We start from the raw sequence: 11,980 nt of genomic DNA, 5'->3' as shown, positions 1-11,980 counted from the left end.
TGCCATCGATAAAATGAATCACAGAAGGTTTGTCTGATTTTTAGATCAGTGTTTGAACTCTCCTTTTTAAACGTATTCCAACATCTCTGCACTACAAACATGCTAAACCAGTTAGCATATGTTATCATCTCTGAGCCCGGTTCCTTATGTGTTCCTGTACCTGTTCAATGAAGGTGATTCTTACTCAGTTTTTAACCCGGAGTATATTAATAACACTGTGTGACATATCATATTTATTATAAAGTGTAACTTAAAGACATGCAGACGTCTACTTTGCTTTGTCAGTTGCACGCTCAGTCCTGTTGCAAGACATCGTCCCAGCCCCGATAAAAGTCCCCCTGAACAGCTGAGATACACATCCACCCACATCCACCGAGTTACTCTGGTCTAATTCACTTTAATTTGCACGGCTGCAGTAAAAACCAGCTTTGTTCTCTGTCTGAACTCTCATGGAGTCTATTTAAGTAGTCTGGAGGAACAGTTTTTCATGCATCTTGAAGGACATTCAAAATCTGGATGTTGGCTCCCTTTTGTTCCAGTTGAGATGATTCCATACATCCCTTACACTAAACCAGGGGTGCCCAATCCCAGTCCTCGAGAGCTACTGTCCTGCAGCTTTTAGATGCATCCCTACTCCAACACAGCTGAATCAAATAGTTGGATTACCAATTCGGCATGCCATCAAGTCTGGCAAAGGCCTGATAACGAGCCATTCATTTGATTCAGGTGTGCTGGAACAAGGACGCATCTAAAAGCTGCAGGGCAGTAGCTCTTGAGGACTGGGATTGGGCACCCCTGCACTAAACTGTCAGCCTGCAGTGTGAGAGCGAAGTGCTCTAATAGGGTGATATGGTACTACAAGGTCATTAAGATAAGATGGGGCCTGATTATTTAAGACCTTGTATGTGAGGAGCAGGATTTTGAATTCTGGATTTAACAGGAAGCCAATGAAGGGAAGCCAAAACAGGAGAAATCTGCTCTCTCTTTCTAGTCCCTGTCAGGACTCTTGCTGCAGCATTTTGGATTAACTGAAGGCTTTTCAGGGAGTTTTTAGGACATCCTGATAATAAAGAATTACAGTTCAGCCAGTGTTAGTAATGAAATAAATTAATGTGCTGATGTCGGTGTTCAGTGGCTGAAAAGTGCATCAGCCCACTGGGAAATGCCAGAAATGCCAGATTACCAGTCAAGCCTGGATGGAGACGTAGCCAAACAAACATGGAGGCAGAGTAAACTGAAAGAAGTACACGAACAGAAACTACATCACAAATTTTTTAAAAAGAACATAAATAACAAAAGCTCTGAAAAATACATGAAAAGCAACCTTAACAGTAAATGTAATAATATTTGTTTTATTGTAGAGGTACAGCCTTTATTTTGTAGAACCATTGGCCCGTCTCTACATCACACTTATGAAAGGCTCCATAATCATTTTAATTGGTTGTAACTTAACACAGATCAGTCTGGATGGAGCAAACATAATATGAAGGACAGCTGAGTCCCTGCAGGACGACCCAAAGTGTGTTCAGGAGAAGCTGCACGAATCCTGAAGAAACTGCTCCTAATAATGTTCAACCTGCTCAGACCGGTGTGGAATACCAGGGGCTTGACTACACTCAGTCCTGGTCTCTGGTTTCTGGCTCGTCTCCTGTGTTACGCGGTTGGCCGGTGCTCAGGGTGAGATTTTATTGCCCTCTAACAGCAGATATCCAAAGCTCAGTTATTCATGCACTCTGTGACCGCGGCTCATTTCTGCAGCTCTGGAGGTTGCAGTGGTTCATCACGTCTCTTAATAAGATGCTACAATATTTTCATATCATGGTGAAAATATTCACCATAATACTCACAGCTGTATTCTACTCTGTAAAACTCTGACTTCTGGCTTCTCGTCTATGAATTCACATGTGCTGAAAATCCTGTAGCACGACACATTGTTTAGACAACACATGAACTAAACAAGGCAAAGGAGAAATGTCACATTTCTCCAGCTTAAGACAAGAGTTGATTATTTTAGAGGGTCTCTATTAGCATGAACCTTTTCTCATTCAGTTTGAAGTTGTTTGGGAACACGACCTGCGCACAGCTGACCGGTATTTACTTACCCTGTCACATATTCATGCAAGTTTATCATGAGGCGTGGCATCCACAGTTAGGCAGCACACTCGTGTGTGTGTCTGACATTAGTATGGATAAACAATGAAGAACTAATCTTTTTTAGATGTGTCTTTGCAGCTGTAGCTCAGGTGGTAGCTCACCTGCCTGTCGTCACTCCTGGATTCCTGGAATCACCCAGTTGGAACTCCACCTGCAACCTTTGCTACGCTCCTCTCGTTGCCCTTCATGCATATGACCTGTGCACAACAAAGTCTTCTTAAATATCAGCTTGTTTGCTCCATTGAGTTTGCTTTTGGGTGCACTCCCACATACTGGCCTTGTGACACAAGCAGTGTTTGAAGCACCTGACATACACGATGTTCACTGATGTCTCTACAGGAGATAAGAATGTCGTCTAGGTAGAGTTTGGAAGATTGAGCAACCCAGAAATTTGAAATGCCGCAGGTTAAAGGTCGTCTTCCACTCATCTCCCTCCTGGAGTGGGAAGAGATGGTAAGCTTTCCTGAGGCCGAGCTTGAAGATGGAGAAGCTCAAAGGGAGAAGAGAACAAAGACAGCAGATATTTGTTGGGTGATTATATTTAGCCCTCTGTAATGCATGCAGAGAGATCTCTCTTTTCAACAAAGAAACTGTTGTATCGCTGGATTACTGTCAGTTAAATCCTGCAGCAGAGTCAGAGCGTGGAGTTGAACTGAGTTGTGTGTTAACATGATGCACCCTGTCGGTGTCCCTACCCCTCTATCTGCCGACCGTCCCCTGTTTTTCCACAGGAACAGTACTCACGAGCTCCTCCTGCTCCATTCCTCCAGTGATAAATGGGTCCTACTGGCCTGTGTTGGCATCCCCTGTTTGGTCTGTGTCGGTGTTCTCTAAGAGGATCATCCAACCTACACGGACCAATGCATGGACACAAGCTGATGGAGGGATAGAAGTAGATCCTTAGCTGCACTGCAAAGTGCCTTTTCCAGAAAGCCACAGAAGAATCTGCTGTTTACAATGAAACGTTCGGTTAGCTGTCAGAGCTAGTCCTTTTACTGACTGCACACCCGAATATACTGATAGTCCACATAAGATTGATTATCGCTGGTGTTCATTGCTGCCTGTGACTACTGCAGTGCTCTCTGTCATGAGGTCTGTCATGCAAGCTATTTCAGCAAAAATCAGAGGAAGTCTTTTGGAGCTGTGTAAAAACCAACCCTGGCCTTTTCCCAAAGAACCTGTGAAGGTGTCGGGTGGCAGCAAAGCTCAGCGGGCTCTGGTGGAAGGAATCAGACCAGGAATCAATAAAAAGCCAAACCAGGGAATTCAAATATCCACAGATCAGTTGGAATAAAAACTCTGGAAGCATATCTAAGAGACACACCTACGTGGACAAAGGATGACTGAGGCCGTGGTGCATCACAATAATCCATTTTGCTTAGGAAGATTCCTGACTAAGAGAAGTGACCCAGAAGCATCTGCGTGGCAGCCAAAAACAGACTGTTTGAGGAGCTTTGGTGCTTCCTTTATCGGCTCTTTCAACGCAGGAGGGCATTGATGCGTTACTGACCCTCATTAAAACAATCAACACAATAAACTAAGGGGTGCAGATCATTTCAATGTTACTCATAACTTCTTGTTTCATTTTTTATTTCATGTGATAATGTAACATGACGGACCTTTTGGAAGTGGGACACTGGACTGTTTTATCCTTTCGTTTTTATCGTTGTACTAATAAATGATACTTTAGAATTTTATTGGTCATCTTTTGCCACAGCTGAGACGGTTGGTCAGACCCAGAATCTGTGTGTGTTACAATAACCTATATGTTTTAACACCGTCTGTTAAAAGCACAGCTGAGCTGTAAACAAGTTGTTGTTTAGCCTAAACGAATCACTTGGACAGAAGAAAAATGTGTGATGTTCAAAGAAGAATGAAGATTTGAATCCCCCGTGAGCGTGTCTCTAATAATCCAGATGTGCTTAAGCTTATGAAACGCTGGAGATGGTCTGTGCTTGCTGGTGTTAATCTCCAGCGTTCCAGCGTTATCTCTACCATGTGCTGATTTGTGGCTCTGTAACCACGTGACCTGACTTCCTCCTGTCATTATTACTACTGTAGAAAAATCAGAGCCAGGCCTGATGAAGGAAGAAGTCAGCTCAATACAACATGTCTGAAAAGGTGAAGCAGACGAAAAGATATCAAAGAGCAACAGAAAAAACAAAGTTCAGAATCAGAGACTTTATTTAAATAAAATATTATTAATTTATTAATCCCAGAGAGAAACTGAGTTGTCATAGTAACAAATATACAGCAAACATCAAGCACTCGTCTATGAAGTGAGTGTAGAAACAGAGATACTGATAGATATTAAGATAAATAGATAAATATAGATATGGGTATAAATATAAAAGGACAACAGTGGCAGGGAGCAGTGAGGTGTGATTAATGTGTTTGTTCACAGTTAACCTGGTTACTGACAACTAGCCGTCTGAAAGGAGTTAAACGCATTTTTAAGACCAGTGAGCGCTTTAACCGCAGAGCTTGGAACCGTGATGATGAAGTTCAAAGCAGGTTTGAACTCGACTGTCATTAGAAAGTACAGCTTTGTGACTGTCACTGGTTCACAGACTGAGAACCATGTGGCCTGGACAGTAGTTAGTAATGTCTCTGCTCCTTTTTAGAGACCCGGCTTTAGCCTACATGTGGCGATGAGCTGGAATGTCTGGAGCGCTTTGGTGACATCGGAGTCTGTCTGTCAGACTCAGACTATCTCTGCCTAAAGGACGACGAAATCTTGTCCGACTCCATCTCTTGCATCTCTTTCCTGTCAGACACCAAATGTAAGCTCAGATTCGCTACTTGAGCTTCGCAGGCTGAGAAAAGCTGTGTGGGATTATCAATGACACGTCACCAGGTGAGTGATCTGCCCCCAAACCCGACAGAAGATGGTCCTGAGGAGCACGATGAAAGGAAATACGTCGATTTGGACTCAGTGGACGTGAAAACAGACCCAGGCTTTAGTGAGAGAAACCAAATGTCTGTCATTGTTTCCCACAGCGGAGCTGGAGCTCCGTGCGCAACGGGACTCAAACCCGAGGTCGATACTAAGACGACAGAGAATGCCACAGCTGGGAAATACGGAGATGGTGTTAAGCACCATCACGCTGACGCGTCACCGCCATCGATTCCTTTTTGTTCAAATGCAAAGTCGGAGCGTTTCCACGAGCAGCACGAGGTGTCCAAAACGGAAAGCAGCGCAAGCCTGCAGCCAGACGTGGATTTGCGCACTAGTGATAATTATCTCGGGGAGACAAGTGAGCTGGATGATTATGAAGTGGACGATGGTATAAGTTTGGTGCTTTCTGATGACTGCATTCCGTGCGCCACGGAGGATGAATCCCATTATATTACCACGCACGAGATCCAGCTCTCGGAACTTTCTGACCACGAGGAGGACTACGAACTCGGAGTGGGCTCTTCCACGAGCTGGGACGTTGAAGAAGACAACCGGGTTTACTCATTTGCCGATTACGCTTCTTTTGAGGCCGGGGGCGCAGTGGGCGAGAGGGGGCACGGCCGCCAGCCTGGCTCTCAGGGCGCAGCAGCAACAGTCAGCACTCTGCTGGAAAGTGATCCGTGCGAAGCGGCCAAATTCACCAGCTCAGATGAGAGTGTGTCAAAGCCCGAGCAGCAGCACTGCAGTGGCAACAGTGGCGGACAGATTCACCTGTCAATCAGAACCACCTCTCGAGCTATAAATGACCCTAGCAACATCCAAGAACAGGAAAAGATTCTTTATCGTGCCAGGCGCTCCGGAGATGTGAGTCGCTATGTGTTTAGGGGGGTTGATGGGAAGGCAGAGACGGTGTGTGACACGGCAAAGTGTTTGGTAGCAGCGCCCGGGCGCGTACACTTTGGCGGCAAATTAAGGGGGAAAGAAGTCCCCGAATATTCCAGCGGCACGTCCAGTGCTGTCAGCGAGCTGGACGACGCTGACAAGGAGGTGCGCACTCTGACAGCCAGAGCCTTTAAGAGCCTGGCGTATCCTTACTTTGATGCCATTCATTTCAGCACCTCCAGTGAGTCCTCTGCATCAGAGCATGCCGTGGGGATAAACAGGTGGTCCACGTTTGTGGACCTGAAATATGGTAACATGAATATGGACCAAAGTCTTGTTTCTCATCAAAGCTCAGCGGCCTCGTTTCAAATAGCCAAAAGCATAGACAATAGGGGTTATAAGGGCATCATCAAAGCGCCCGCCAGCGAGATATTACCTCCCCACGGCGCATCGTCATCTACAAAGAAAATAGAGCTGATGGGGAAATTTGGTCAGGGCCACAGTGGCGTCATAAGGCTGACAGAGACTCTGAATTTTCGTTGCAACGTCAAATCGGGAATTCCTGCGGGAGAATCACGCACTAACTTTGCACAAAACGCAGCAGGATCACGTTCCAGAGATGAAGTTACCAACGCAAGCCAGAGCAGGGGGGGCAGCAAGCCGCCCTCTAAAACCATGGAAGACACGCACAAGAAGGCCGTGTTTGCTTCGAGTCTCATCAAAAATGTCATTTCTAAGAAAATGCAGTTCGAGCAGGAGCGCAAGATGGAGAGAGGCGAAATAAGCGAGGCGCAGCAGACGCCCTCACCCTGCTTTCTGCACCAGGAAAGCGACGACGTCAGAGGGAAGCACAACTCCAAGCTTTCGGAGAGCAGCTCCGACTACACCATAATGTGCGTGAATGAGTTAGGGGACATCGCGGATGCCAAGAGCGACTCTCGGAGGCAACAAACTGGAGTTGATACTAAAAAAGGCGCACTGGACTCATCCAGAAGCACGCTGCATCGCAGCCAAAATAGCGCGTTCAGATGCTGGAAGGATGACGAGCTAGAATTTCAAAAGGATCCTAAAAACGATCAAACACCAGAGGACAAGCTTGCAGCTGACGACACACAGGGCGAGGGGAGTCCGTACTCGGCGGGCAGCAGCAAACTCAAGAAAATGGCTCATTTATTTGTGCCAAATATCCAAACGCTGCCCAACGAAGGCGAAGCCACGCAGCAGCTGCAGAGCAGGAATTATTCTACGCGTGGACACGGACGTGGAACCAAAGTACGCTCTGTCGCAGACTCTGTGACCACATCCAAATCTCCAGAAATTCAAATTAACTTGAGGCGCGTCAAAGACGATAAAACCGAGCCGTGCGCCGTCTCCAAACTGCGCGCTCCTAATTTAGGCTGCAACATCACCCGAACAGATCACGCCAAATCCCACGCGCTTGCTACAGCTTTGAAGGGTGAGTTTTCAGATAAAGTTCCACATTTCATGGTTCGAGACATTCGAGATAATAAGGGGAAGCTGCAGACTCCCATTTACCAAGTGAGAGACGTGCGTAAGCTGGTTAAAAGTTCGTATCACTTTGTTTCTTTGGATAACAACGAGAATAAATCCCACAGCGCCTCCGCTGACAGACATCCAGAGCAAAACAAGCAAGTGCCCAATCAAAGTTTTAATACTGTGTCGCCTATAGTGATCAAGTGCCAGTCTGTGAATACTAGCAGTAACGGAAAACAATGTGGAAACCTTCAAGGAGCTAAACGGGAACCACTTGACGTGGACAGATCGTCTCCAGAGGGCGTCAAAACCGCTTCAACGCAAAGAGCAACAGGGAGCGCATCTTCAGGCACCTCAAATAATGTCTCGCAGGGAAACACCGACTTAAGAAGTGAAAGCAGAATATCTACAAAGAGGCAAGAGAAAGTATCAGATATCATAGATAAAAAGCCCGAGTCAAAGGTGCCAAACCAGGTGGCTCTGCAAAAACTGCAGGCTGCCGTGAAAACCATGGAGCAGCTCTATGTGTTTCAAAAGAATGAGTGGAAGAGGAAGAACGAGCCTCGGCCGCTGACAGACAGCCACGTGCTTTCACTGATAGCAAGTGAGGAGCATCCAGGACACAAAGAGGAGACTGCATGGACGTCCAGCGCAGACAAGTCTACCAGAAGAAGCTCCCAGTCCAACACAGACAAGCCCCCACCAGGACGAGCAGGTGACAGCCTGCTGAAGCAGGAGGAGAAAGACCCACTCAAACCACGCCCCACGTCTGTGGGCTGTGATGATAGGCCTAAGTCAGTGCAAGCCCCTAGCAGTGTCACGGTCTCCAAAACTTCAAAGACACCCCAACCGAACACAGTCACACAAACACCTTTCAGCACCAAAACCTTTGTCCCCAAGTCCCCCAAACTGCCCGCATCATTCAGCATCTGTGAGAGGAGGTCAGCTGGGAACGAAGACGCCGAAGTGAAGGAGGCCGACAGATTTGCACACGAGTTTTCAACTGACAATGAGAACTACCTCGCTATTCCAGTCAAGTCTCAGCCTAGCAAAAGCAAACAGCCCCCATCTGCTGATAAAGCATCCATCTATACCTTCTCCACCCAGTCACATCCACCCACACCTCCAGTACACCTGGAACCTGGGCTCAGAGGGCAGGAGGAGCATAAACACACAGCTAAGTACTCACCAGAGATCCCCTCAGCTATCTACCATTCTTTGCCCCTCGGGATGCCAGCCAATCAGCCACAGGTCTACTGCTTCTCTCCAGCAATCACCCCAGCTCCCACCCTGGACCCGTTCCAGGCCACCCAGAGGAAAATGCTGCTGGATCCTAGCACTGGAAACTACTACCTGGTAGACACACCTGTGCAGCCTGCCACCAAGCGTCTCTTTGATCCAGAAACAGGTCAATATGTGGATGTGCCTATGCCACAGCCTCCCATGACACCTGTACCCATGTCCATCTCACCTTTAGCTCTCAGTTCTGGCATTTATGGCCACACGTACATGATCTACCCGGGTCTCATGCCGACGCCGTCAGTGATCCCTGCCAGGGCGCTGCTACAGTCACAGATGTCGGTGCAGGCAGAGGTGGACAGCAGCGATAAAAGCTCCTCGCAGCAGACTGAGGGCATGCACGTCGAGAGTCCTTTCTACATGTCCACTGGAACGTCTTCCCAGGTAGCCTCAGGTGTTCAACAGCAGGCTGCTGCTAACAGGCCACAGCAGGGTCTTTCTAGCATCAAGCAGCCAGTCATCAGCATCACCTCCCAGCAGGGGCCCCGGATCATCGCCCCCCCCTCATTTGACGGGACGACTATGAGCTTCATGGTGGAGCACCGATGAACAGCAGGTCGTCTGGACAGGTGAGGTCTGACTGCTTCCCTTTTACTGTAGCATGTCTGAGGGCAGTTTTACAGTCGGACATAACTAATCTCAGAGGAACGACCAAGGAAACATTATAGGATACACTAAAATATAATGTCATCTAAAAGCAAATGAACAAACTGCAAACATTCACACCTCAAGCTTCACACTGCAAACTATGGAGACATAAACTCAGTGAAATGATCCGTGCAATAGTTCTGAATACATGGTGACAAAAACAAAAGGAGGACAGACAGACAGAGGCTCACAGGAGCGTTTCAAATGATCTTTGTACATCACATGTAGTTATTGCAGCTGATGTTATGAATGATTTATCAAATACATGTTTCTCCACACCATCATGACCCACACTCTTCTAACCCCGTCCATGCTCTCAGAACACTGAGGACGTCCTACAGACTAACCAAAAGTAAACTGGAACATGTGAGGTAACGTGAATAAGACTGCAGATGTTTTTGTTGACACAGGAGTCAGCTGCTGTGTTTATGTTGGAATTTCTGTGTTCAAAGATCTCAGGAACATTTTCAACACCACGGCTGAGAGCTGCTCTCTCTCCCTCCGCCGTCCTGTCAGTCTCTCTCTATCAAAGAAAACCATAACAGGACAAAATAATAATAAAAAACTCCAACGAGGAAAAGAAAACAATAATACAAACTATAAATTAGAAAATATAAAACACTATGGGGACTGTTATTGATCAGCTAAATCGCCCTTTAATGAATGTTTGAATTTCCTAACAATGATGCTGATTATTAGCTTTGTAGCTCTCGAGCCACCACACTGTGCTCTCTGCTTCTTCCATTTAATGCAGGAAATCAGTGATATAACAGGATGCTGGGCATCATGTCTAACAGTGAAACAGGAAGAGATGTGCTGTAACTGTAAAGCCTGCAGCCTCAGGTAACTAACACTGATAGATATCCTGTAAATTGCGATATCACAGCAGAGATGCGGTGGACTATGGTTGGATCAGCTGTGTGTGTGCAGTCAGAGTGAAAGGTCAGGCAGGCATTTATGTGAGGACGTGGAAAAGCTTCAGCTGCTGCTGGGTATCAGGAGCCGGCCTGGCACATCCTGCAGTCTCAGCCGGCTTTTTATAGGAGCAGCAGGGTGAGGTTCACATGGCTCTGACGGCTGAGCTGCACAGTGAGGGAACATTTGGAGTTCCCCTTCAGTGTCTGACCCACATACTGCACAGCTCACTAATGTTTATAAAGTAAACAGATCGTGTGCAGTGGAATGGCACTCGCTATTCTACAGAACAGGACCAAGCTGTAGGAGAAATGTGCATAAGAATCTGACGTCTGTGTTTCTTTCTGTTCCCACAGGGCTGAGCTGTAAGCTGGACGCTGTGGAAACAATCACACAGGAGCTGAACGAGCCTGATGTGTGTGATGTGCGCCGCACTGTGTGATAACCAAACTGTGAGAGTGTGAAATAGATGAATAGTTACTTTTGTCCAGCTGTTACACTTTCTGTACTTTTTAGATGTGCGTGACATGAAGTTAGAAGACATCATATTCAAACTGAGGTTGTTTCTGTTTGCACATTGGAGTTTGTGCAGTGGGTCTGCTGGACAGTCCGTCTGTTGGAAACATGTCACATGACACAGGTTACAGAGCTGGAACGCTTTTCTGAGGTTTTTACTGCTGAATGTTTTATTGTGAAGTGTTTGAAAGCGCGATCCCTGTTTAGTGTTAGTATCCTGGTACAGGCTTCCATCAAACACACGTTTCTACCCAAGCTAATATGATATTTTATATTTTTGTACCTGACTGTAAGCTTCACTGCTGCACTGCTATCAGAAATCATTTTCCTCCCGTGCCTTACAAACAGCTCGCCTGCTGAAACTGTATCTGTGTATTTGTGAAGGATAAACCACCTGTGAGTTTATTCAGGTCTTAATAGTGAACACTGCTGTTTCTTAAAGCTCCACAGTCCCAGTAATACAGTGTTGTTCTCTTCTTCTGGGGATTTGATCATATTTTGTTCATGTCATGTTTCTGATTGTGCATGATTTTTCTTTCTTTCTTTTTTTTAAACTTTTGCATAAAGTAGGAAATGTTTTCTATAAGTGTAGATGCATTTTTGCACAGCAGGGCCTCTGATGCTTCAGAGCAGTGTCTCTGCTGCGCGTACAGTAAGTGTTGAAGGAAGATGAAGGTGGTGGACAGACAGGAGCGTGGGAATAAAGAGGACTCGTGGATGAAATGATAATGAAATGATAAACATGCAGTGTCAAAAACAACCATGATGACTTTGAGCTGTTTGCACAGCTACAGTGTCAGGTTCACATTTACTGTGAAAACCGAATAAACAGGAAAACTCTGTAATCACCTGCTGACTGACTCAGTTTATAATAACTGTCACAGTTATATATTTTATGTTTAAATGCTATATTTGCAACGATAAGTAGCTCTGATGTTTACGTTGATTAATGGATGCTAACTTTAGCCCATGAGAAATCTTATTCATCTCACCCAGTTCATCTACAGCACAGTCTCCTCTCGTCCCTTTGCTCTGATTGTAAACTGATGTATGAATTACATGTAGGTGTAACTGCTCACAGACAGCTGGGGCTAAAGTGACAGATTAAGGATATCACGCTCACTGACATTAATGCTTATTCTGGGTTAGAGGGGACAGAGCTGGAGGCTAGTG

The 11,980-nt window shown here is 46.1% G+C and overlaps 1 protein-coding gene across 2 annotated transcripts; it reads left to right on the top strand.

Moving 5' to 3' along the window:
• Positions 1–4,421: 4,421 nt before the first annotated feature.
• Positions 4,422–11,652, top strand: c3h4orf54 (chromosome 3 C4orf54 homolog). 2 transcript variants are annotated; one of them, XM_039607940.1, is made up of 3 exons: positions 4,422–4,668; positions 4,779–9,297; positions 10,648–11,652. In XM_039607940.1, exon 2 carries the CDS (start codon positions 4,997–4,999, stop codon positions 9,275–9,277), a length of 4,281 nt encoding a protein of 1,426 aa, XP_039463874.1. In that variant the 5' UTR covers positions 4,422–4,668; positions 4,779–4,996; the 3' UTR covers positions 9,278–9,297; positions 10,648–11,652. The 2 variants fall into 2 exon arrangements, with proteins under 2 accessions (XP_039463874.1, XP_031581667.1); XM_031725807.2 differs by lacking the exon at positions 4,422–4,668 and having other exon boundaries at positions 4,729–9,297.
• The last annotated feature ends 328 nt before the right edge of the window (positions 11,653–11,980 follow it).

Source organism: Oreochromis aureus, linkage group 3, assembly GCF_013358895.1.
Source record: "Oreochromis aureus strain Israel breed Guangdong linkage group 3, ZZ_aureus, whole genome shotgun sequence".
Classification (NCBI taxonomy): Eukaryota; Metazoa; Chordata; class Actinopteri; order Cichliformes; family Cichlidae; genus Oreochromis; species Oreochromis aureus.
The sequence above is the reverse complement of the archived record's forward strand: the minus strand, read 5'-3'. Positions and strand labels throughout refer to the sequence as shown.